At 35.5% G+C, this 24,722-nt stretch overlaps 1 protein-coding gene across 1 annotated transcript in view; it reads right to left on the bottom strand.

Annotated features, from left to right (window-relative positions):
* Positions 1 to 299: 299 nt before the first annotated feature.
* The window catches only part of MOB4 (MOB family member 4, phocein), a 34,945-nt gene continuing 10,522 nt past the window's right edge, over positions 300 to 24,722 (bottom strand). Inside the window, exons 3-8 of the mRNA XM_045847690.1 lie at positions 16,331 to 16,431; positions 12,693 to 12,735; positions 12,415 to 12,501; positions 3,562 to 3,641; positions 2,438 to 2,549; positions 300 to 2,307 (exon numbers count right to left, since the gene is read on the bottom strand). Coding sequence (XP_045703646.1) covers positions 2,176 to 2,307; positions 2,438 to 2,549; positions 3,562 to 3,641; positions 12,415 to 12,501; positions 12,693 to 12,735; positions 16,331 to 16,431 — 555 coding nt within the window. The 3' untranslated portion in view covers positions 300 to 2,175. The remainder of the gene's footprint in view (positions 2,308 to 2,437; positions 2,550 to 3,561; positions 3,642 to 12,414; positions 12,502 to 12,692; positions 12,736 to 16,330; positions 16,432 to 24,722) is intronic.

The following is a 24,722-nucleotide window of genomic DNA, read 5'->3' as shown; positions in this document are numbered from 1 at the left end:
ACCAATCCCAGCCACTGCAACAGAAATCCATTGAGTCACCATCTAGATGCAGGGGTGTCCAACCTTTTGGCGTCTCTGGGCCACACATTAAACACACAAACACTAATGAAAACTGATGATCAAAAAAAAAAAAAGGTCCATGCATAATTTTCATGATATCCGCCACCACAGACAAGCAAAAAAGTCCTCACATAATAACCCTAATTATGCAGCGGCCCTTTCAATAATCTTTTAAAATCATCTAGCAGGTCCCAAGTTTGTGATCACTAATATAGAAAATATACATCTTTAGGTAATAAAACTAAGTAATGTTTTAAGTAAATTTACAATTCTGTGTTGGGCCATATTCATACCCATCCTGGGCCACAGGTTGGACACCCCTGATAGAGAGAACAGCTATATTGCTATATATAATTTATTAACTTAGTAGTTTAGTCTCTCAGTATTTAGCAAGTTTGTGTAAAAATTAATATTCCCATTGGTTTATAGTGACATTAATATAAATGTATAATTCCAAAGTCAACATTCCTTTCACTATAACCATAAAACTTCTTAAAAGACAGTTGTGGGTTGTGGTAAAATAATGACTGGCTGCTAGAATAGCACTGTTCCACAATCACATATACTGGTAGGGTTAGGCATAGTAAGTATATATACACACTCTCAGTATGTTACTATTTCCTACATGTTTGCTGTACTCATTATATGATATAAAATATTTCTTCAAATTTGAAAAACACAAATCAAGTAAGATGAATACATTCACATCTTCATTTCAAAATAACTATTTTAAGTGGAAAAAAAGTTCCACGTGTTTGTTAATTCTGTTCAAGAGATGGATTTATGTATTTTCTTTGCTACATGTACAATTTTGTAGCCTATCTTAGTGCCTCACTGCAACCTGTTTAACAACCAGACCTCCAGTGCTTTGTTAAAAACTGCATTCAGTAAATCACAAGATTGTAAAATCTGCATTTGAATCCTTGTTATACACTGAATTATAACAAAGTTCAAAACGTGTATGACTATTCATCAACACCCTTGGAACCTGTAAATAATTGCAAAAAAATATTACGTGCATATAATTCAAACATACACTTTGCAGGGTAGGGTCATAAAAATAAATACTACAATATTTTTCAACTCGATTTAAATGCTGCCTTGATAGTTAGAGTAACATTACTAACAGAATGAGTCAAGCTATTTAAAAAACTGTTTTCCAAGTAGTTAGAACAATTTTGTAAAACAAAGGTAAATAAGAGCCTATGCCAATACATTTTTCCTGTAGTGTAATTGCTAACATGAGGTATAAGTCTGTAAGCAATTAATACAATATAAATAGGTATAAGCCACCACTAAATCACAGTCTGGTGAAAAGCTTCTCAGCTAATGCAGTTTAGTGCGGAGGTGGGGAGGGGATGTGGGTATTAAGAGCAATGAGGAGAAGAGAAGGACAGGGTAGGTTTCCAGTGGGAACATCATTCACGCACGTATCATTATCACTGTCTTGTATGTAACAGTCCACTGTTGCAAAAAGGTAAATCCTTTCCAAGTATGTGGGTCCAGAATATACTTTATGTAGTATTAAGATTATTTCAGTATTACTAATGCTTCATTGGATTTATATTTGGATATACACATGATCATAAATGTATATCAAAAACTATAAACAGAATTTTAAAACTTTTATCTTATTTTTGAAAAGTTAACAGTTAAGACTGAACTATGTACTACAGAATTTTCTAGACTATCTAAACTCAGGTAAAACTAAAGGAAAACATTACTATTTCTTTAGCAAATGGCTTATGCAAAACCTCAAGCTCACTCATCTTTTTATAGATGGGTTTATTTGATGAGGATTGTGATCCAATGATTGTTTAGCAGCAATTTTACCAAACTGTAAATTCTTTTATTAACAAGCATTATAAACAGATAATACTAATCTTATTTAAAAACCATGAGTGCCACACCAGTGAATATACAGCTCATGAATAACTTAAAAAGTTTTCCCCATTTTAAAAGGCAACACTCAGCATACAAAAACCTATATCCTAAACAAAGAGGCTCTAATATGGATACATGATTGACATGTCTAAAATGATATATATATATATATATACAGTACATAATGAGAGTTAATTTTATGCTTAGTACATTTTTTCTATATGATTCCCTTCATGCTTCACTCTCCCCAGAAACTGAATTCTGAACTTCCTCTTCTAAAATTGGTACAATCAGGTTATCCTTGGACATCAAATTGTATTTCATCACAAATTTAGTAAACCGATGACACAAAAATGTTTCATTCTGTAACGAAGAAAAAAAATGTTATTTTTAATTTACTACTCCAAACCAAAAAAACTAGACATAATGTATCAGCATATATTATTGTTATTCTGATAAGGATGCATCAGGATAACTATTAAAATATACTTACTTCATATTCATCAAATATCTGCCGATGATGAAAATAAGCATGTGAAAATATTCTGTAAATCCTACGGCATACTGATCCTAGTTTTGCTACAGATGATTCCTTTATGCTAACCCTAAAAACAGAAATCATAGGTTCATAGAGCTGGACAGATCTTAGGAACAATATATTCTAATCTTCTTAATTCACAAGTATGGAAACAGCTTGGAAAAATAACTTCTCGATCCAAGATCAAAGTGCTAGTAAGTGGCAACAGCAGGCCTAGAACCCCTGTTCACTCCTAGGCCAGTGCTCCTTCTATGTAACCACAGTGCCTGAGAAATCCAGCATCATTGTTTTAACGGTTGTAGTTTAATGCAATTAAAGTACATCCCTGACAAATCAAACTTACTAAACCAAACACACATTAGTACTTTGTTCTCTAGAGGTAACTAAAACTACTAAAAGGCATTAATTTTATTCCATAGAACTTTTTTTTTCCAGAAATAAAAACTGCCTGCAAATTTCTGATATTCTTTTTTTAAAAAATGTATACAGGATACTGAGGCAAAACCCAGTATTTTTAACATATTTTATGAGTTCTTTAGATCTAATATTTTGGAGAGATGGGGGGAATAAAATCTCCAAAGTGATCTACCTGATAACAAACATCTTAATAGAATAAAAGACCAGTCACAAACCTCGCCAATAATATATTACAGTATACAGAGGCTTCCTCCTGTATTTTTTTTGATGAGGACTGTGATAGGCAAGAATAAGGAATCCTTTAAAAACAAGCAGCCCACCTAAGTAAAGTCTGCTCTTTAGGCATCCTAAGAGGAGGCTGCCTCTATCACAGAGATTTGATTAAGTAAGCAAGTGTGTAAATGTCCCATATCTAAAGCATTAAAGAGAGAACTCTGGACAATGACACACAACAGCAAGGACTGCCCTCGACTAATGGGCCTATGAGCTTTTGGGAGCTAAGTTCTGCTAACTTTAACCAAAACCCTAATTTCAAAACATGAATTTAAAAAAAGTTTAAAGAATACAATATATTTACCACGACCCTAGTTTTAGTTTTAAAAACAACAATCTTTTAAATTAAACCCAAAAAGTTTAATACCATGTTTAAAAGTTGTGTTTACCTGCTAGGAAAATATTTATTGCTATTCAGAAGACATGCAGCACCATCAAGTGTGTGTCTGGTATAGTCTATAGCGGGACACTATAAAAGAACATAAAAATGCATCAGCAAAGAGCTCTACCTCTTAGGCTAGATGTATTTATTATATGTGTCTTATTCCAAAAACCTGAGTATATCCTAAGAAAAAAATCACCTTACAATATCACAATGACTAAAATTCAATGTTATATCAATAAATAAGGCTTTATTATCCCCATAAATAGCAAACCTCTAGGAGAGGTCTTTTTAATTTCTCACTCCCAAAACTGTACCTAGAAGAAAATAACATACAGAACTGGAAAGAACACCTGATTATCTAATCTAACCTCTGACTTTACAAATGAGGAAAATGACACTGGTCAATTTGCAGAGTATGCACAGACTTCTTCCAGGTCTTAAAATGATCTGTAGGCAGGATAAATAATCTTTCAAAATAAGCAATCCAGCTTAGAAAAGATCACGGAGATTCAAGTAAGCAAGCATGTAAATAACCCAACTCTAAGGCATGAGAGGGAGAGCACTGGAATGACGCACAGCAGCAGGGATCATCAATGACTTAGGCAGGATCATATAGCTAGGAAGGACTCATAAACATGTTTATAATAGGAATATACTGACTCCTAGTCCACTGATTTACCCTTTACCAAGGGGACTGGAAGCCTCCCTCTCTTCACAAATACCTCGAGTAAGCACTGTCTTTACGGTCCTAGAAAGCACCCTTTACTATATGTGCCTATTACCCTAGCAGCTCTCTAAATAATTTTTGCCTTGAGCTTCCTTTGAAATTTAACATGATATTTACATCTTTGTATTTTAATAAACCTGTATTATCCCATTTTATTTATCAAAAACAATAAAACTTGTTGTCTCATGGCAAATGAGCAAACCTCTAAAGGAAAAATAAAACTACAAAGTAATCTCCTCACTCAGTTCTTTTGAGGGCAGACAAGGAAAAGGACCAGAGAAGAGGAGCAGTGAGAATGAACCAGGCATGTACTTGAAGGAAAAAATGAACTAGAGAAAAGAAAAACAATGATGCTAACTCTAACCAGTAAATGGAATATTTTTCAAGTGTTGAAATTGAAGGCAGCAGTTAGAAATGTAAAGTATAACTACTAAACATGGTTTATCTTTAGTGCCGTGGCAAATGTATATATAGATTATCTAAACAAAAAAAAAGTGTTTTCCTAACTACACATCCACAGGAATTTAAGATTACTGGACTCACTGCCTAAAACAGTGACATGAGCAGTATTTACTGAGAAAATTCTCTTTCTCCATATATACAATTACAGGTGATTTGGTCAAAAACAAATACCCCAAGTCACAGTGTTTCTCACATTGGTCATTTGGGTCATTCGGTCATAAAGGACAACCTTTAACTCGGCACCTGTCCAATGGAAATATAATATAAGCCACACATTTCATTTTAAATTTTCTAGTAGCCACATCAAAAAAGTACAAACAGGTGAAATTAATTTTAATAATGTATTAACTCTATATAGCCAAAACTGCAATTTTAGCATATAACTGATAAAAATTATTAATCATCTTTTTGAGAGCATTTTAAAATTAAGATACAAGTCACAGCTCATGAATTGGTTTTAAAATGCACAATTCAGTTTTTAGTATATTCAAAAAATTATACAATTATTATCAACTATATTCCAGAACATTTTTAACACCCTCAAAAAGAAACCCAGTATTTCTCATTCTCTCCTCCTTCTAACCCTAAGCAAAAGCTAGTCTACTTGCTGTCTTCTATGAATTTGCCTATTCTGGATATTTCCTAAAATATGAGTATGTGACCTTTAATGTCACTTAGCATGTTTTCAGGGCTCATCCATAGTACAGCATGAGTCAGTACTTCATTACTTTTATTCAAAATCTTTTTAAGCTTTAATGTTTTTAATATATACAATATGTTATAAAAGGTTTCTCCCTCTATAGAGTTCATTCATCTTTATGGCTGAATTAATTATTCCATTGCATACATTTACCATATTTTGTTTGTGTACTATTCATCAAATGATGGGAATTAGGTTGTTTCCATTTTGGATTATCGTGAATAATGTAATTGTGAGCATTAGTGTAAAATTTTTGTGTGGACATATGTTTTCATTTCTTACGGAATATATCTAGAAGTGCAATCACCAAGTCATATGGCAACTCCATGTTTACCATTTTGGGGAGCCTCCAAACTGTTTTTCCTAAGTGGCTACAGTATTTTACAAACCCATCAGCAATGTAAAAGAGTTCCACTTTTTTTTACATCCTGGCCAATACTTGTTGTTATCTATTATATTTTAGTCATGCTAGTGGATGAACTGTATGCCATTGTTCCATTAAAATAATTACGGTAAAATATAAAGAACATAAAATTTGCCATTTTAACTTTTGTTTAAGATTTATTTATTTTTAGAGGAGGGCGGGGAGTGAGAAAGAGAGGGGGAGAAACACTGATGTGAGAGAGAAACATCAATCAGTTGCCTCTTGTACATGCCCCGACTGGGGACCAAACCTGTAACTCAGGCCTTGACCAGGGATCTAACTGGTGGCCTTTTGCTGTGAGGAACGATACCCAAGCCACACCGGTCAGGGCTTACCTATTTTTCAATGTACAATTCAGTGGTATTAATTACTTTCAGTATTGTGCAACCAACACCACTATCTGTTTCTGACCAAAGGTATTTCATCATCCCAAACAGAAACTCTCCATACCATCAATCAATAACTTCCCACACTCACAACCCTCAGTCCCTGGTAATCTCTAATCTACTTTTTGTCTCTATTAATTGCCCCTTCAAGATATTTCATATAAGTAGAGTCATAAAAGAGCTGTCCATGTGTGTCTGGCTTATTTGGCTCAGCACAATGTCCTCAAGGCTCATCCATGCTGTAGCATGTATCAGAACTTCATTTTCCTTTTATAGCTAAAAAAAATTCCACTGAATGTACATACCACATTTTATTTATCCATTTTCATTGTGGTTTTGATATGCATTTACTTAATGATTAATGATGTTGAGCATCTTTCCATGTACTTATTAGCCATTTGTGTATCTTCTTTAGAAAAAAGTCTATTCACTGTACATGATGACATTCAAACCAACTGTGCAACCTGACCAGGACAATCTGAGCTGTCTTTTAAAAAAAAAAAAACTTTTTTTTTGAAGAGTTTATTCATTTATTTTTAGAGAGAGGGGAAAGGGTAAAAAAAGAGAGGGAGAGAAACATCTATAGGCTATCTCTCACACACTCCCCAACTGGGCACTTGACCTGCTACCCAGGCATGCGTACTGACAGGGAATACAACCAGCAACCTTTCAGTTTACAAGCCGGTGCTCAATCCATTGAGCCACACCAGCCAGAAATGAGTTGTCTCTTAATTGTTGAGTTGTAATAGTTATTTTGGCATTCTGGATACTAGACCCTTACCAGAGATATGATTTACAAAAATATTTTCTTGTATTCTGTGAGCTGTCTTTTCATTTTCTTAGCTGTGTCCTTTGAAGCACAAAAAAAATTTAATTTTGATGAAATCTGAATTACCTGTATTTTCTTCCAGTGATTGTTATTTTGGTGTCATATTCAAGAAATCATTGCCCAGTCCAAGGTCATGAAGATTTATACTTATGTTTTTCCTCCAGAGTTCTATATTTTAGTTGTTACATTTAGGTCTTTAATCCATTCTGAGCTAATTTTTGTATATTATGTGAGGCTGGGATCTAACTTTATTCTTTTGTATGTATACATCCAGTTATCTCTTAATGAGATATTTTATACTTTTTTACTAAGTCTTTAAAATCAATATGTATTTCACACTTATAACACATCTCATGTTGGGCTACCCATAATTAAATGCTCCAGAGTCACATGCTAGTTCATGGCTACTGTATCAGACAGCATAACTTTAGATTTTTAATTGATTTCTGAATTTTTTGGGGGGAGAGGGAGTTGGGGAAGAGTTTTTCCTTGTTTTAGCTGCTTCCTTCCACCCCACAAAATTAATTCTCAGTTAACTACTCCTATTCTGCATCATGTGTAACAGCAAAAAATTGGCAAAGTACAGCAAGTTACAAAATAGTAAGTAATGTGTTCACAAGCTTTTATAAATTCGATTTTTCTAAATATATACTCATAATGCTTCTGCAAGTGATCACAATATACATGTGATTGAAACGGCCAGCAAACGTAAGTTATACAACCTTTGTCACTTATAATCACTATTTCTACAATTAACAATTTGCTGCAATGCCTCTAAAGGACATGCCTCTCAATGTCTTTTAATTCTTAAGGACACTGAGTAAAGCACTACTAGGTACTTAGTATCCTGCCTGTTCCACTTCGGAATCTGCCCAGTGCTTTTAATTCATAAAAGCAACTTTCTTAGCACTAATCTGTCACTTGCTATTATTTCCTATTATACCAAGAGTTCAAAAAGTGTCCTTTCATGATTTTCTTTTGTTTGTATTTTTACAGCAATCTATTCCATATAGCTACCACTTAGAAATTCTATCATTCTACTTCGACACATGGACAATTCAAAGGAAATGATCTTCAGCAAGAATGTTGCAATTTTAAGACTTATTCACACAGGACCTAATGCTCCTGATTATCCTGTCTTAAATTTAATATTAATGAAGAAAAAAGTGGATGTGACAATGGAAGTATATATAAATTTCAAAATACATCACAAACTGGATACTGTGTCTTTACTAATTGACAAAACTAGCCTTCTTGATTCAGTTTCTTAATTATAATGATCACGTCATTAACTATACTATGTACCCAATTTCACTGAATTATCAAGGAAAGTACTATGTAGATTTTCCCAGATATAGAATGATACACAATCTCAATATTGCTTCAATTTATTAATACAAAAAAGTAACACCCTGAATGAAATCAGTCTTCCAAATCAGTACTATTTGCTTTGACAGAAACCAGATACTCCTTATTTTAGAGAACTTGGTTTTCCCAAAGTAAAACCAAATACTGATTTTGAAATTAGAGAGACACTTATCTTCAAGCATTAAAAGGTCTGTCAATATAATAATTATTTGAAGCTCTGTAACTCCACAGAACTGGCTTAATCTAATTATATTCAATCAAATCTGTGGTGAGTAAGAAGTAATTACTACAGATTAAAAGGGAATACAGATCTAGAAGTAATGCATACTTTTTAAACAAACCACTCATAAAGGATATTTCTGAGATAACTAAAGAAAACTGAGTATGTACCAAAATATCATATAAAGAAATTACTTAAAACAAAAAATATTATATAAATAATTTTTACTTCCTATATTCTCACCTTGACAATAACTAACGGAAAAAAAACATGAATAACTTTTTGAATGTAGGACCAAACATAAAGTGAAAAATCATAATGGTGAGTTTCAACTTCATAGTAAGACACATTAATGAAATACAGATAAGAAATATTGATAAATAAAGTTAAAAAGCTCACTTCCAGTCCAGATGGAGGCATAGGTAGACATGCAGCGCCTCCTTGCAAGAAGAATCACAACTAACCTCAAAACAAAAAAACAGAATTGCCAGAAAATCAAACTGTATAGAAATCTGACAAACCAGGATTTAAAGAAGCCACATTCATCCAGACAGAGACAAGGGGTGGAAACAAGGAGCCGGGCAGAGAGGATGCAGTGTGCACAGAGAGGTGGCAGCAGTGGCAGAACAGGAGGTCCCACCTTCACATGTGTGGATAAAAATCAGGAGGGATATCTTGGGAACAAGCAATCCCAGCCCCAGACCAGACCTCACAGCCCAGGGTTCTAGCACCAGGAAGATAAAGCCTCACAACTTCTGGCAGTAAAATCCAGTAGGGGTTGGGGCAGCAGAAAAAACTGCGGCTTTCTCAGGAAAAGTCCATTTAAAGAGCCCACATGGTTCTATAACATACACAAACACACCCACTCTGGGAATCATCACCAGAGCAGCAGCTAGAAGAGTACCAGTTGTATACAGGAAGTAAGTGAAGTGACTGGAAACAGGATGAGCACTAGGCAAGCCCCCAGAGGCCAGGCAAAAGCATTGTCCCTCTTTGACCCCTCACCCATAAGCAGTACCACAAAGGGTGAAGTGGGTTATCCCACTCAGCCAATATCTAAGGACCTGCCCCTTATAATTTAACTGGTGCACTAAGACAGAGAGCCAAAGCAGCTTTACCTGACACACAGGAACAAACACAGGGAGGCTGCCAAGTTGGAGAAACAAAGAAACATGGCCCAAATGAAAGAACAGATCAAAACTCGAGAAAAAGAACTAAGTGAAATGTAAATAGCCAACTTATCAGATGTAAAGTTCAAAACACTGGTGATAAGAATGCTCAGGGAAAAAAAAAGAATGCTCAGAGAAATCATTGAGTACAGCAAAAACATAAGGGAAGAAATGAAGGCTACCCTAAGTGAAATAAAGAAAAATCCACAAGGAATCAATAGTGAAGGGAAGGAAGCCAGGATTCAATATGGAACATAAGGAAACAATAAACATTCAACCAGAACAAAATGAAAAAACAAGAATTCAAGAAAACAAAGAGACTATAAGAAGACTCTGGGATATCTCCAAGAGTGCCAACATCTGTATCATAGGGATGCCAGAACAAGAAGAACAAGGACTTGAAAATTTATTTGAAAAAATACTAAAAGAAAACTTCCCTAATTTGGGGAAGGAAATAGACACACAAGTCCAAGAAGCACAGAGAATCCTAAACAAGTTGGACCCAAAAAGGAACACACCAAGATACATCATTTAAAATGCCAAGTGTTAAAGTTAAAGAGAAAATCTTAAAAGCAGCAAAAGAAAAGAAGAGAGTTACCTATAAAGTAGTTTCCATAAGACTATCAGCTCATTTCTCAAAAGAAACTTTGCAGTGTGGGCTGGGAACCAAAGTGTCCCAGGTTCGATTCCCAGTCAGGGTACATGCCTGGGTTGCAGGCCATAACCCCCAGCAACCGCACATTGATGTTTCTCTCTCTCTCTCTCTCTCTCTCTCTCTCTCTCTCTCTCTCTCTCTCTCTCTCTCTCTCTCCCTCCCTTCCCTCTCTAAAAATAAATAAATAAAATATTAAAAAAAAAAAAAGAAAGAAACTTTGCAGGCAAGAAGGGACTGGCAAGAAATATTCAAAGTGATAAAAAGCAAGCACCTACAACAAGATTACTCTATCCAGCAAAGCTATCATTTAGAATGGAAGGGCAGACAAAGTAAAGCGAAAGGAAGTAATCGCCACGAAGCCATAATTACATGAAATGGTGAAGGGAGATAAAAAAAAAGGAAAAAAAAAAAGATCAAAAAAAGGAGATCAAAAGGAAACTGTGAACATAAAAATGACAACAAATGCACAACTATCAACAGCTGAATCTAAAAAAAAAAGCAAACGACTAGAACAGGAACAGAATCATAAACATGGAGATCATTCAGAGGGTTACCAGCTGTGAGGAGGAAGGGGGAGAATTGGGGTAAAAGTACAGGGAATAAGAAGCATAATTGGTACGTACAAAATAGGGAGATGTTAAGAATAGTATAGGAAACGGAAGAAGCCAAAGAAATTATATGCATGACATGTGGACGTAAATTAAGGTGTGGGGGTACTGATGGAGGGAAGAGGAGTAATGGGTAGAGGAGGACAAAGGGGACAAAAAATTGGGACAACTGTAATAGCATAAAATATACTTAAAAAGAGTAATATACCTGGCTGGTGTAGCTCAGTGGATTGAGCGCGGGCTGGGAACCAAAGTGTCCCAGGTTTGATTCCCAGCCAGGGTACATGCCTGGGTTGCAGGCCATAACCCCCAGCAACCACACATTGATGTTTCTCTCTCTCTCTCTCTCCCTCCCTTCCCTCTCTAAAAATAAATAAATAAAATCTTTAAAAAATAATAATAAAAAATAAAAATAGTAATATAAAGTAGACTTTAGAACATAGAAAGAGAAAGAAGGAAGGAAGAGAGAGAGAGAGAGAGAGAGAGAGAGAGAGAGAGAAAGGAAGAATTTCCTTTCCACTGTGACAGCATGGATGGAACTGGAGACAATGATGCTCAGTGAAATAAGCCAGTTGGTGAAACACAAATACCATGTGACCAAACTTATAACTGGAATATAGTGAACAAAATAAACTAACAGAAAAAACAGAACCAGAGACATGGGAACATAGAATGCACTGATAGCTATAGGAATGGAGGAAAAAAGGAGGAATGGAAGAAGGAAGGGGAAAGGACTAGTCAAAGATCATATATGAATGACTAATGGACAAGTAGGGGGCACTGACTGGGGGAAAGGGGTGGAAAAGGGCAAAAAGGAAAAAAACTTGGGACGACTGTAATAGAACAACTTAAAGTTAAAAAGCTCAAAAGTAACATTTCTACTTAACAGAGTAAGCATCAACTAGTAATCACCAACAGTTGTTCCTATTCAAAGAAATTATACTGTTAAAAAAAGGAATAAAAACAACAAACTTAAAAAAACAAAAAGAAATCATACTGAACCAAAAATCTAAACAAGTATATGTAACCCCTTTACACATTAGATATCGGCAGTTTGACAGATCTTATTCCATGATAGTCAATGAATCATAAAGTGAGTTCTAGCCTATGTAGTTCCCAACTATAGAAACCGATACTGATTATAAAGAAATCCTAAAATAGCACTGTGGCAATAACTTTGCAGCAAAGAACACTAAACCAAATAGCAAAATAAACAGTGAAGTAAAAACCCTAAAAACTTGTCTACCACTGTCTTGGAAAATTTAGGTTATGTTAATTTTATTAGCCATTCTATTTTATAAAATCTCACCTCTTTTGGAGTTTTATGAGCTGCACAAAGAAAAATCCATTGTTCAGTTGCTGTCATCTGAGTACATGTATCTGGATGGCATTCACTCTGTTAAAAATAGTTACATTTTTTAATATGTAAAATAACAATTAAAAAGTTTATCATTTGGGTTACTATATTTCCATGTAAAATTCTAGCATAATTACAAATTTTGGATAAGTCTTTGTAAGGATATTAAGTTACAAAAACAGGAACAATAATCAGAACTTTCCATTATTGCTTTAACTTGAAAATATTACCTGAAGTTTGACAGCTAGTCCATTGAGCTCAAGACAGAATTGCCTAAAAATGCAAATATATAAATGAAAAGTCTTATCTATTTTCCACATTATATTTAGAATATTAATTGTAAAAACAGAACTCAATCAGTACCATCCATCCTCCCTCATCATTATCAACAGTACCTGATTTTTACATGCACATTTCCTACACAGACATACAAACAAAACCCAAAACTAAAGACCCTAAAAATGTTCAATATGAGAGTTCAGTGAGTCGATCACTCTTAACACTAGAAACTGGTATAATTTTTCCGAGAAGCATTTTGGAAATATTTACCAAGACACTTAGGAAGTGTTTATTTTTGATTAAGTCATTTTACTAAGAACAAGTCTAATGAAATAATCAGAACTGCACACAGAGAGATATATGTACAAAGATGTTTGCAGAAACTATCTATATGTAAAAAATTTTTTAAGCATTCGAAATGATTAGCAACTAGAGAGTAGCAAAATACTGGCAAAGGATATACAAAGGATATACGTTCATGTTCACAGTAAGATTCCACTCATAAAAAATTATGTATGTGTATATTCATATATAAACATATACAGAAGACTACATTTTTTATATTCCCCTGTATTTTACAAGTTTTACTCTGATTACAAATGGCACACTCCTTATAAAAACCTCAAACATAATGTAGAAGAAAGTCCTCAATAATTCTACCACCTCATCCCAAAAGATAACTATTGTTTACAGCACATTTGATTTTCTATCCACAGATTAAAATATATTGAGATCACAATTTTGTTACTTGCTTTTGTCACTTAACAGATTGTGGGTATTTTTTCATGACATACTCTCCTTCTAAAATTTCTAAACTGAGAATTATAAAGCCTAAAACAATGCTTGAAACATAGTTAAGTACTCAAAAAATGCTTCTGAATAATGGAGAAAATTTCATGACATTGAGATAATTTTTTCAACTGATTTTTAGAGAGAGAAGAGGAAGGGAGGGGAGAATGAGAGAAACATTGTTTTTTGTTGTTGTTCCACTTATTTATGCATTCATTGGTTGAATCTTGTATGTTCCCTGACCAGGGGTGGAACCCTCAACCTTGGTATATCAGGAGGATGCTCTAACTAAATGAGCTACTGGGCCAAAATCATCATTTTTCATCAGATTTGTTACTTAATATAAAAAGGCAATTTATCCTCTATGTCACAAAGATAATTTACTTTATAATTGTCTAAATACTGAATGTGTTCTCTCTAAAAATCCTATCAAATTAGTTAACCACTACTATGTTTCCCCATCAAGCAAATGAGAATACTTTAGTTTTTAAGAATACAAAGCTAAAACATACATAATTGGTATGTAAAACGGTCCCAAATGAAAAAAAAATGCACATATATGACAGAAAAACTAAAAAGAAAAATACTGTATTTATTTATTTATTTACTTAAAGTACATTATACCCCTGGCCAGGTGGCTCAGTTGGTTGGAGCATCGTGCCATACACCAAAAGTTTGTGGATGTGATTCCCATCAGAGCACATACTTAGGTTGCGGGTTCAATCCTCATTCAAGGCATGTATGTTTGTTTCTCTCTCTCTCCCTTCCTCCCTCTCTAAAATAAATAAACATACCTGAGTGAGAATTTTAAAAAAAGAAGTATATTACAATTGAAGAAAACAAATAAAAAGACAACAGTCATATTTTCAAGCTGTCTAATTTTATTTCCTTTTCAGATACCCAACAATAATGCTATTCTCGGACTACAAAAATAATATTATCGCTGAATCACATCACCCTCTACTGGTCCTTATCCGTAGACTGCATGTTACATGTTTTTATTTGTTACAAGTTACTTGTCTAGTTCAACCCACTTATGGCCAACAGCAAAATTTAATTTGGAGATGTTTAAGGACACCATCCGTGGTAAATGGTGCAAACTTAACAACTTCAGGTTAATTCAATACAGGGTCAATGTAAAGTTGTATGCCTAAAGACACAAGCCAGAGCTGGAAGTCAGTTATTAAATAACCTAGTCACTAAGCCATGAATCCTGGCATGAGATTGCACCCACTCAAATGAAGGGGCACCTTTTCCTAGTTACACAGATTCAGTATGGGCAAGTGGGAGAATTTGACTAAACCTCGCAGGACCCAATTCCCATTAACATCATATTATAATCAAATGCATTAACCATAATACTAAGGATTAAGCTTCAAATCAATAACATAAAGCACATACTCTTCTAGGTCAACTACAAAGATGTACACAGTATGATAAAGAACCAAAAAATATATGTTCATGTGATGTATAATGCATAAATACAAAACCAAAAAGAGTGGCTAATATTCAGCAAAAAATAACAAAAGTAAAAACAATAGCACAAGGACAAAAAACATGCATGAGAACAATGTTATAAGTTTTGTGTAATGCATTTTTCATAGTTTAAGTTAAATTGGGAGAAAAAGGTTTTCTTAGATCTAAAATAAAAACTTTGTAAACTAAAATCAGCCATCACTTGTTAGGGACTACGCTACATAAAAAATCCTCATGGGGGGAGGTAGGTAAAGGGAATTAAATGGTAATAAAAAAATAAATAAATAAAAAGAGTGAAAAGAAATCTTCATTTATTTTCATCATTAATCCTACTAGACAGTAATTTCAAAGCTTAAAATAAGACAAAGGATATATTGTACTAAAGTGTTCTCTATCTTGATTTACAAGGATAGGGAAATATCTACATATTCATAGTTTCAATCATGAATTGATAAATATTTTTTTAAAAACAGATCAAGTAGTCAAGTGATTTGTCCAAGAAACTGGCAGTGTATAAAGAAATCTTAGCATCTTGAAATTGCTGAACTGTTATGACAAGACATTATGTCTGCAAAATCTAGACAACATGCCTGCAACATGAAAAAGAAAAGTACCTTATCTACAGGCTGAGGCACTCATCACAGGAAATGTGGTCTAATTTACCGGAGAAAAGTCATATTTCTACTATGATTATTATTTTAAAAACCCTGATGAACACATATCCATACCACAATTCTCTATATTTAACCTATCAATTTATCTCAGCTCCTGTTTATATTAGAAAGTTTGTAACTTCAAGAAACAACCTAGTACTTCATGATACAACAGCTTCTAAAGTTAACTTAACTCTGGTTAAGTAGTCATACACTCATCATGGATCTTCTCACTCAAAGGATATTATGAAAAGCTCCAAAACTCCTCACTTCAGGACTACAATTAATCTGTATTTACCAAAGGGAAGATTGGAAGTCCACATTAGTTAACAGATAACTCATCACATACCAAGCCTATACTAGGAACTTGATATGAACCTCTATAGAGAAACAGAGTTACTCATGAGTAGGTAAGTGAAAATAATGCATTTGTGGTTAAGAGATATGATTAAGGAAAACTATATAAAAAGATAAGGCCCAAATACATAAATGTAGAGAAAAGTCAGTAAATAAAGTTGAAAACCTTTCTAACACTGAAAATATAAAAGCTTTAGAATTTGTTTTGATCTGCAGTTATATAATGATTTTATTTATAATTCATAATCATTAATATTAGATTAGTTTTACTAATAGAAGTACTATTACTATTTTGATATATCATAAGGACCTACCTTAAATGTTCATACTTCCATACACCTTCATCTTGGCCTTCTGGTGGTTCAAGAATTTTATCAATGTTGGAACAATCTGCTCTTATGTTCTGTTGAATATACTATAAACAAAAAAGTTCTTATAGTTAATTAAAATATTATACTAATGATAAGTCTTATGTTAAATGTATATATAATTTTTGAGTATATAACTGTTCTTGTGGTTCAACTTTTGGGTTATAAACGAAATAGAAAACCAAGTACAGAATCATAATTAGTACAGCTGGTCCTTGAATAATACTTCATTATAATGATGATGAGATGCCATAAGGACTAAATTCTTCTTTATAGCAATCAGCCAATGGTAACTGCTTTCCTTATACGTCATTTCACCACAATTTCAAGAACAAGTAAGACAGCCTTGAAGATGTAATGTAATTCAGAAGAAAGGAGGTAACCCTTACCTATTCTCTAATTCAATTTTGGGGGGATGAATTTACTACAAAAATGCCTACAATATTTAACAAGAGTGGAACTGGGATCAAAACTTCAAACCATAATTTTCATACGAATGTAAAATATACATAACATAAATGTAACTGTGGTGCCCTAATCATTGTGGCTCATTTGGTTGGGCACTGTCCTGCAAAGCAAAAGGTCACTAGTTCAACTCCTGGTCAGGGCACATGCCTTGGTTGCATGTTCAGTCCCGGTCGGGGCATGTATGAGAGGCAACCGATCAATGTTTCTCTCTTACATCAATGTTTCTTTCTCTCCCTTCCCCTCTCCCTAAAAATAAATAAATATTTTTTAAAATGCAACTGTTGTACGTACTATATGACTCCATTAGTACGAAGTATCTAGAATAGACAAAATGTATAGAGACAAAAAGTAGATTAGTACTTGCTTAGGATTGAGGGAAGAAGGTTAGAGACAAAGAAAAATGGAGATAACTGCTAATGGGAATGATGTTTCTTTGGCGGGAGATGATGGTCTAAAATTAGATTGTGGTTATGGTTGTACAACCCTGTGAATGTACTAAACATCAGTGAATTGTATTTTTTTTAATTTATTTACTTTCAGAGAGGAAAATGGAGAAAGAGAGGGAAACAGATGTGAGAGAGAAACATCAATCGGTTGCCTCTCACAGACCCCAACAGGGGACTGAACCTGCAAACCTGGCATATCAGGACGATGGTCTAACCAACTGACTACAGGTGGCCAGGGCTACCACTAAAAACTTTTGCTGGTGAATTTTAATGCTAAGAGTTTTTGAAACTAGATAAATCGAACAACTATTATTTGAGAAACAGGCTTTGAAATATTTAAGGAATTCTACAGAAAAATCCAAAAGAGAACCTCATAAAAGTGGTCTTTATGTTTCTAAGAACTTACTAACTCACTACCATTTCTTGAAGAGAATCTTTTTTCAGTAAGCTTCCAAAGACATTACCACTTCCACCTGATACTACCACCTGATCAACCTGAAATAACATTTCAGACACTATCAGTATGTACTCACTTCCCAAGCTTTTTACATTTCCTCCACAAGAATATACTATACCAGTTTTGAAATTAAATAAAAAAAAAGGCATGAACCCTGGCCCAAGTGACTCAGTTGGTTGGAGCATCATCCCATAACCAAAAGGTTACGGGTTCAATTCTCAGTCAAGGTACATACCTAGGTTACAATTCAATCCCCTGTCTGGGGTCATACAGGAGGCAACCAATCGATGCTCCTCTCTTGCATCAATGTTTCTCTCTTTCCCTTCCTCTCACTCTAAAAAAAGCAATGAAAAATGTCCTCGGGTGAAGACTAAAAAAATAAAGAAGGCACCCTGGTTGGTGTGGTTCAGTGGATTGACTATAGGCCTGAGAACTGAAAGGTCGCCAGTTCAATTCCCAGTCAGGGTACACGCCTGGGCTGCAGGCCAGGTCCCCAGCTGGGGGCATGTGAGAGGCAACCAAATGACATACCTCTCATACATCGATGTTTCTCTCCCTCTCTCATTCTCCCTCCCTTTCCCTCTCTCTAAAAATAAATAAATATTTTTTTAAAAAAGAAGACAATCTTATGTCATGAAAAAGGCAGAGTTATATGTTTCTAGTGATTTATTCCTATGGGCTATAAGTATAATAAACTAGTACTATTATTCTATGACTTTTTTTAAGCAGTTTTTAGAAATCATTTGGGAAGAGTATAAAATACATAGTAATAAAACACCATGCAAAACATTTTATTGTTTCCATTTTGGGGTAAGATGGAGTAAGCACATATCAACCTTCCTCTCCCACTGAACAAAACTATAAAAATCTGGTCAGAATGCATAGTGCAGCTATTTGAGGTCTCTGAAAAGCAAATATCAGAAAGAGGAGAAGGAAGAAAAATCAGAATTCAAACTACCAAAGAACTGGCAGTATGTTTGCTGTGTGTGTCTTTTCATCTCTGATATCCCCTGGCCTGAACTCAACTCAGTATAAAACAGACAAACAAAAAAAGAACACTACTGTTGTAGACAGATACAAGAGAAACTATCAATATTTAGTTCTTGCTTAAGCAATGGAAAAAGGAACTCCTAAAGCTCAAAGTGATTGAAATAAATCACCTGGATTTTTCCCCCTCTCCTTTTTTTCCCATTGCCTAGGCCTGAGACAATTCCACGGGGACAGCAAAAGTAGCTGGCAACAGAAAAATACAAGACAAAATTCTGAGGAGGAGAACCCTTCCTCTCCATATACGGCTAAGATCTAAGCCTGTTTTTCTCTCCTTGCCTTCCCACAACTGCAGCACAATTGCAGGAATGGTTTCAGGCTGGGGGACCAAGGAAGTGTGGCCTGAAAGTATCATATAGACAATAGAAACAAAGAAGCTCAAAAAAGTAATCTCATTAAGCTGTTTATGAACTCCTGGGCTCAAACCTGATGTGTGTGAGTACAGGCACAAATCTGATCCTAATTCGAGTCTGAAAGGCTTTAAAAATTGAGCTAATGGATATACCTCCACCTAGGCTGACCACAGGCTGGTGCACACACACAATCACTCAAGGAGTAATGCAAAGGTTTTAAAAACTAAACTGATATTGGAACCTCAGTTGAGTCAGAACTTGCAGTCTGTATCTAACCAGATCAAATGCCTGCTATAACAAAAACATCACATTCTCCATTGGGTTAAATAAGACCAGAGTCTCAACAAAATATTCAAAACGTCTAGGATATAATCCAGAATTATTTGGCATACAAAGAATACACAAAAATCTCAATTATCATGGGAAAAAACAATTATAAGCCACCAATGACAAGATGACACAGACGTTGGAATTACCTGACAAAGACTTTATAGCAGCTATTATGAAAATGCTTGAATGTAAAATCACAAAAACAAAAGTATCAGCAAAGAAATATATAGAGCCAAATGGAAATTTCAGAACTAAAGAATACAGTAACCAAAATAAGACACTCACTGGTAGTAGAATAGTAGAATGGAAATGACACAGCAGAGTCAATAAACTTAAAGATAAATAAATAGCAATTATCCAATTTGAACACCAGAAATAAAAAGGAATAAAAATGACAACAAAAATAATACACAGAACCTCAGGAACTTGTGAGACAACAAAAAAAGGTTTAAAAGTCATGTCACTAAGTTCCAACCAAGATGGAGGCATAGGTAGAGACACTTCACTTCCTCACCCAACCAAAAGAAAAACAACCAATTTAAAACAAAAAATAACAAGAACTGCCAGAAAATCAAAATGTATGTAAGTCTGATAACCAAGAATTTAAAAAAGAAACATTCATACAGACTGGTAGGAAGGATGGAGACAGGCAGCCAGGGCAGAGAGGATGCCTGGCAAGGCAGCAGCTAGCAGACCATGGTGAGCAAAGTGACAGCTGGCAGACTGGGATATCCCACGTTCACGTGTGGATAAACCAGGAGGAACAACTAGGGAGCAAGACAAACTGTGCAACCCAGGGTTCCAGCACGGGGAAATAAAGCCTCAAAACCTCTGGCTGTAAAAACCTATGGGGGGTTGCAGTGGCAGGAGAAACTCCCGATCTCACGCTGGAGAGACCCACAGGGTCCTAGAACATACACAAACCCACCCTCCTGGGAATGAGCACCAGAAGGGCCCAATTTGTTTGAGGGAAGGAAGGGAAGTGACAGAAAGTGGGGCAAGAGCCAAGCAAGCTGTCAAGTAACATTGTTCCCTCTCTGACCCTTCTCCCACACACAGTGCCACAATACAGCAAAGCAGGTTTGCCTTGCGCTGGTGAATACCTAAGACTCCATCCCTTACAGTGTAACAGGTGCACTGAGTCAAAGAAATATGGCCCAAATGAAAGAACAGATCAAAACTCCAGAAAAACAACTAAACAACGAGGAGATAAGCAACCTATTAGATGCAGACTTCAAAACACTGGTAATCAGGATGCTCACAGAAATGAGTATGGTCACAAATGGAGGAAGAAGTGAAGGCTATGAAAAGTGAAATAAAGAAAAACATACAGGGAACCAACAGTGAAAGAAAGGAAACGGATTCAAACCAATGATTTGGAACAAAAGGGAAAAACAAACATCCAACTGGAACAGAATGAAGAAACAAGAATTCAAAAAAATGAGGAGAGGCTGAGGAACCTCTGAGACAACTTTAAACGTTCTGACATTCGAATCATAGGAGTGCCAGAAGGAGAAGAGGAAGAAAAAGAAATGGAAAACTTATTTGAAAATATAATGAAGGAGAACTTTCCTAATCTGGCAAAAGAAATACACATGCAAGTGCAGGACATTCACAGAGTCCCAAAGAAGTTGGATCCAAGAAGAAACATACCAAGGCACATCATAATTAAGTTACCCAAGATTAAAGATAAGGAGAGAATCTTAAAAGCAGCAAGAGAAAAGGAAACAGTTACCCACAAAGGAGTTCCCATAAGACTGTCAGCTGATTTCTCAAATGAAACCTTGCAGGCAAGAAGGGGCTGGAAAGAAGTATTCCAAGTCATGAAAGGCAAGGACCTACATCCAAGATTACTCTCTCCAGCAAAGCTATCATTTAGAATGGAAGAGCAGATAAAGTGCTGCCCAGACAAGGTAAAGCTGAAGGACTTCACCATCACCAAGCCCTTATTATATGAAATGTTAAAGGGACTTGTCTAAGAAAAAGAATATCAAAACTATGAACAGTAAAATGACAACAAACTCACAACTATCAACAACTGAACCTAAGGGAAAAACAAAAATAAAAACTAAGCAAACAACTAGAACAGGAAGAAAATCACAGAAATGGAGATCACATGGAGAGTTATCAGTGGGGAGGGGGGAAGAGGGAGAGAACAGAGGGGAAGGTACAGGAAATAGGCATAATTGGTAGGTACAAAATAGACAGGGAAGGTTAAGAACAGTATAGGAAATGGAGAAGCTTAAGAACTTGTATGTACAACCCATGGACATGAACAAAGGCGAGGGGGGAAAGCTGGAGGGTGGGGTGGTACATGGCAGAGAGGAATAGAGGGGAGAAAAAAAATGGGATAACTGTAATAGCATAGTCAATAAAATATACCGTACTTTAAAAAAAGTTACATCACCAGCCCTGGCCAGTGTGGCTCAGTTGGATGGAGCATTGCCGGTAAACCACAGGGTTGTGGGTTTGATTCCTGATGAAGGCACATGCTTAGGTTGTGGGTTCGGTCCCAGTGGGAAGCCATGAGAAAGACAATTGATTGATGTTTCTCTCCCCCCACCCCCGCCGCTACTTCTTTCCTCTTTCTCTAAAATCAATTAGCATGTCCTCAGGTGAGGATATAAAAAAAATAAAACAAAATAAAAGTTATGTCACCAGAGTCCCACAAAAAGAAAAAAAATGTGGTGCTAAAAAATATATCTGAAGAAATAAGGGCTAAAAAGTTTCCAACTTAGGAAAAGATGTAAACCTACAAATTCAAGGTGAATGGCTAACGGGGAGTTATTATTATTTAGTGGGTACAGAGTGTCAGGTGGGGAAATTGAAAAGTTCTTGAGACAGATGGAGATGGTAATGGCTGCACAACTGTGCATGTACTTAACACCACAAAACCGTATACTTAAAATAGCAAAACTGATAAATTTTATACATACAGGGTTCAGCAGAAGTAACGCCTGCTTGAGTGTAGTTGGTAGACTACATGAATGTCTCACACAAGATGGAGAGCAATTTGAACATTTCATCTAAAATGTCATATGGTGCCCTGGCTGGCGTAGCTCAGTGGATTGAGCGAACCAAAGCATCACAGGTTCGATTCCCAGTCAGGGCACATGCCTGGGTTGCAGGCCATGACCCCCAGCAACCGCACATTGATGTTTCTCTCTTTCTCTCTCTTTCTCCCTCCCTTCCCTCTCTAAAAATAAATAAATACAATCTTAAAAAAATAAAAAATACAGCCCTGGCTGGCATAGCTCAGTGGATTGAACACGGGCTGCGAACCAAAGTGTCACAGGTTCGATTCCCAGTCAGGGCACATGCCTGGGTTGCAGGCCATGGCCACCAGCAACCGCACATTGATGTTTCTCTCTCTTTCTCCCTCCCTTCCCTCTTTAAAAATAAATAAATAAATTTTTAAAAAATAAAAAATACATAAATATAAATGAATAAATAAATACAATCTTAATAAAAATACAATCTTAAATAAATAAAATGTCATATGGTGATGTTGTTATGTTACAGAATTACATGCTTATGATTTTGTAATAAAGGATTTTATAACAAAAAGAGGCATTATTTATGCCAGACCCTGTATATCTATTGTATATGTATACATATAGATATATACACTATATATATATAGATTTATACATATACACATATATACACACAGATATATATAGGTGTATATATATATAATCACAATAAAAATAAGCAGAATGAACACCAAACAGGAAAACCCAAAGAAATCCAACCAAGACACATAAACTGTCAGAAACTACAGATAAATAAGTCAGAGAAAAGGTGTTCGAAGCCTCAGTCATCACTCGCTAATGCCAGTGCCTCCTCTAGCTCTCTGAGCTCCAGCCAAAGGAGAAGAGGGGGTAAGTAAAGAGGTCTCTATACCGTGGCTGGTAAGAAGCAGGCTGCCAGCAAATCCAAATCAACCTGTGGAAAAGCACCAAGAAAACAAATGGCTACCAAAGCTGCTTGCAAGTGTGCCTTCTACTGGAGGGGTGAAGAAACCTCATGTTATAAGCCTGGTACTGTGGCACTTCATGTTATTCAACTGAACTTCTGATTCGTCATCAACTTCCCTTCCAGCGTCTGGTGCAAGAAATTGCTCAGCACTTCAAAACAGATCTGTTCTTCCAAAGTGCAGCTATCGGTGCTTTGCAGGAGGCAAGTGAGGCCTACCAGGTTGGCCTTTTTGAAGACACCAACCTGTATACTATATATGCCAAAAGACAACCAGCTAGCACACCACATACGTGGAAAGCATACTTAAGAATACACTATGATGAGCAACATTTCATTCTTTAAAAAAAAATTCTCTTCTCCCTGTTATTGGTAGTTCTGAACGTTAGATATTTTTTCCCACGAAGTCAAAAGGCACGTAAGTATATGATTGCAAGTGGAAAATAGGGGACAGAAATCAGGTATTGGCAGTGTTTCCATTTTTATTTGTGTGTGTATTTTTTTTAAAATAAATGCAGGGACATAAAGCATTAATGCAAATCAAAATGTTTCAGTAAATAAGTTTTAGCAGTTCAACTTTATAACAATAGAAATAAACCTCTTAAATTTTTCTGGATGATGCCAGCATTTGAATTTTTTAAACAAGTAAACTTCTTACTGATGGCAACTAAATGAATTTTAATCATACAGTAGATTCCATCCATTCACAACAGTTTTCTAACTGAGTTGCCCTATATGCAAGTACATGTTTTTAATGTTGTCTTCTGTGCTGTTCTTGTAAGTTTGCTATTAAAATACATTAAACTATTTTAAAAAAAGAAGTCAGCCGTGACTGGTGTGGCGCAGTAGATTGAGTGCTGGCCCGCTAACCAAAGAATGGCTGGATCGATTTCCAATCAGGGCATAATGTCTGGGTTGAGGGACAGGTCCCCAATAGGGGACACTCAAGAGGCAACCCCACATTGATGTTTCTCTCCCTCACTTTCTCCCTTTTTTCTCCTGTCTAAAAATAAATAAAATCTTTTTTTTTATTTTTAAAAATATTTTTTAAAGATTTTATTTATTTATTTTCAGAGAGGGAAGGGAGGGAGATAGAGAGAGAGAAACATCAATGTGCAGTTGCTGGGGGTCATGGCCTGCAACCCAGGCATGTACCCTGACTGGGAATCGAACCTGCGACACTTTGGTTCACAGCCCGAGCTCAATCCACTGAGCTACGCCAGCCAGGTATAAATAAATAAAATCTTAAAGAAAAAAGA

The sequence above is a fragment of the Phyllostomus hastatus genome, unplaced genomic scaffold, assembly GCF_019186645.2.
Source record: "Phyllostomus hastatus isolate PE091 unplaced genomic scaffold, TTU_PhHast_1.1 phas_contig_57, whole genome shotgun sequence".
Taxonomy (NCBI): Eukaryota; Metazoa; Chordata; class Mammalia; order Chiroptera; family Phyllostomidae; genus Phyllostomus; species Phyllostomus hastatus.
This window is presented reverse-complemented; position numbering and strand designations above follow the sequence as displayed.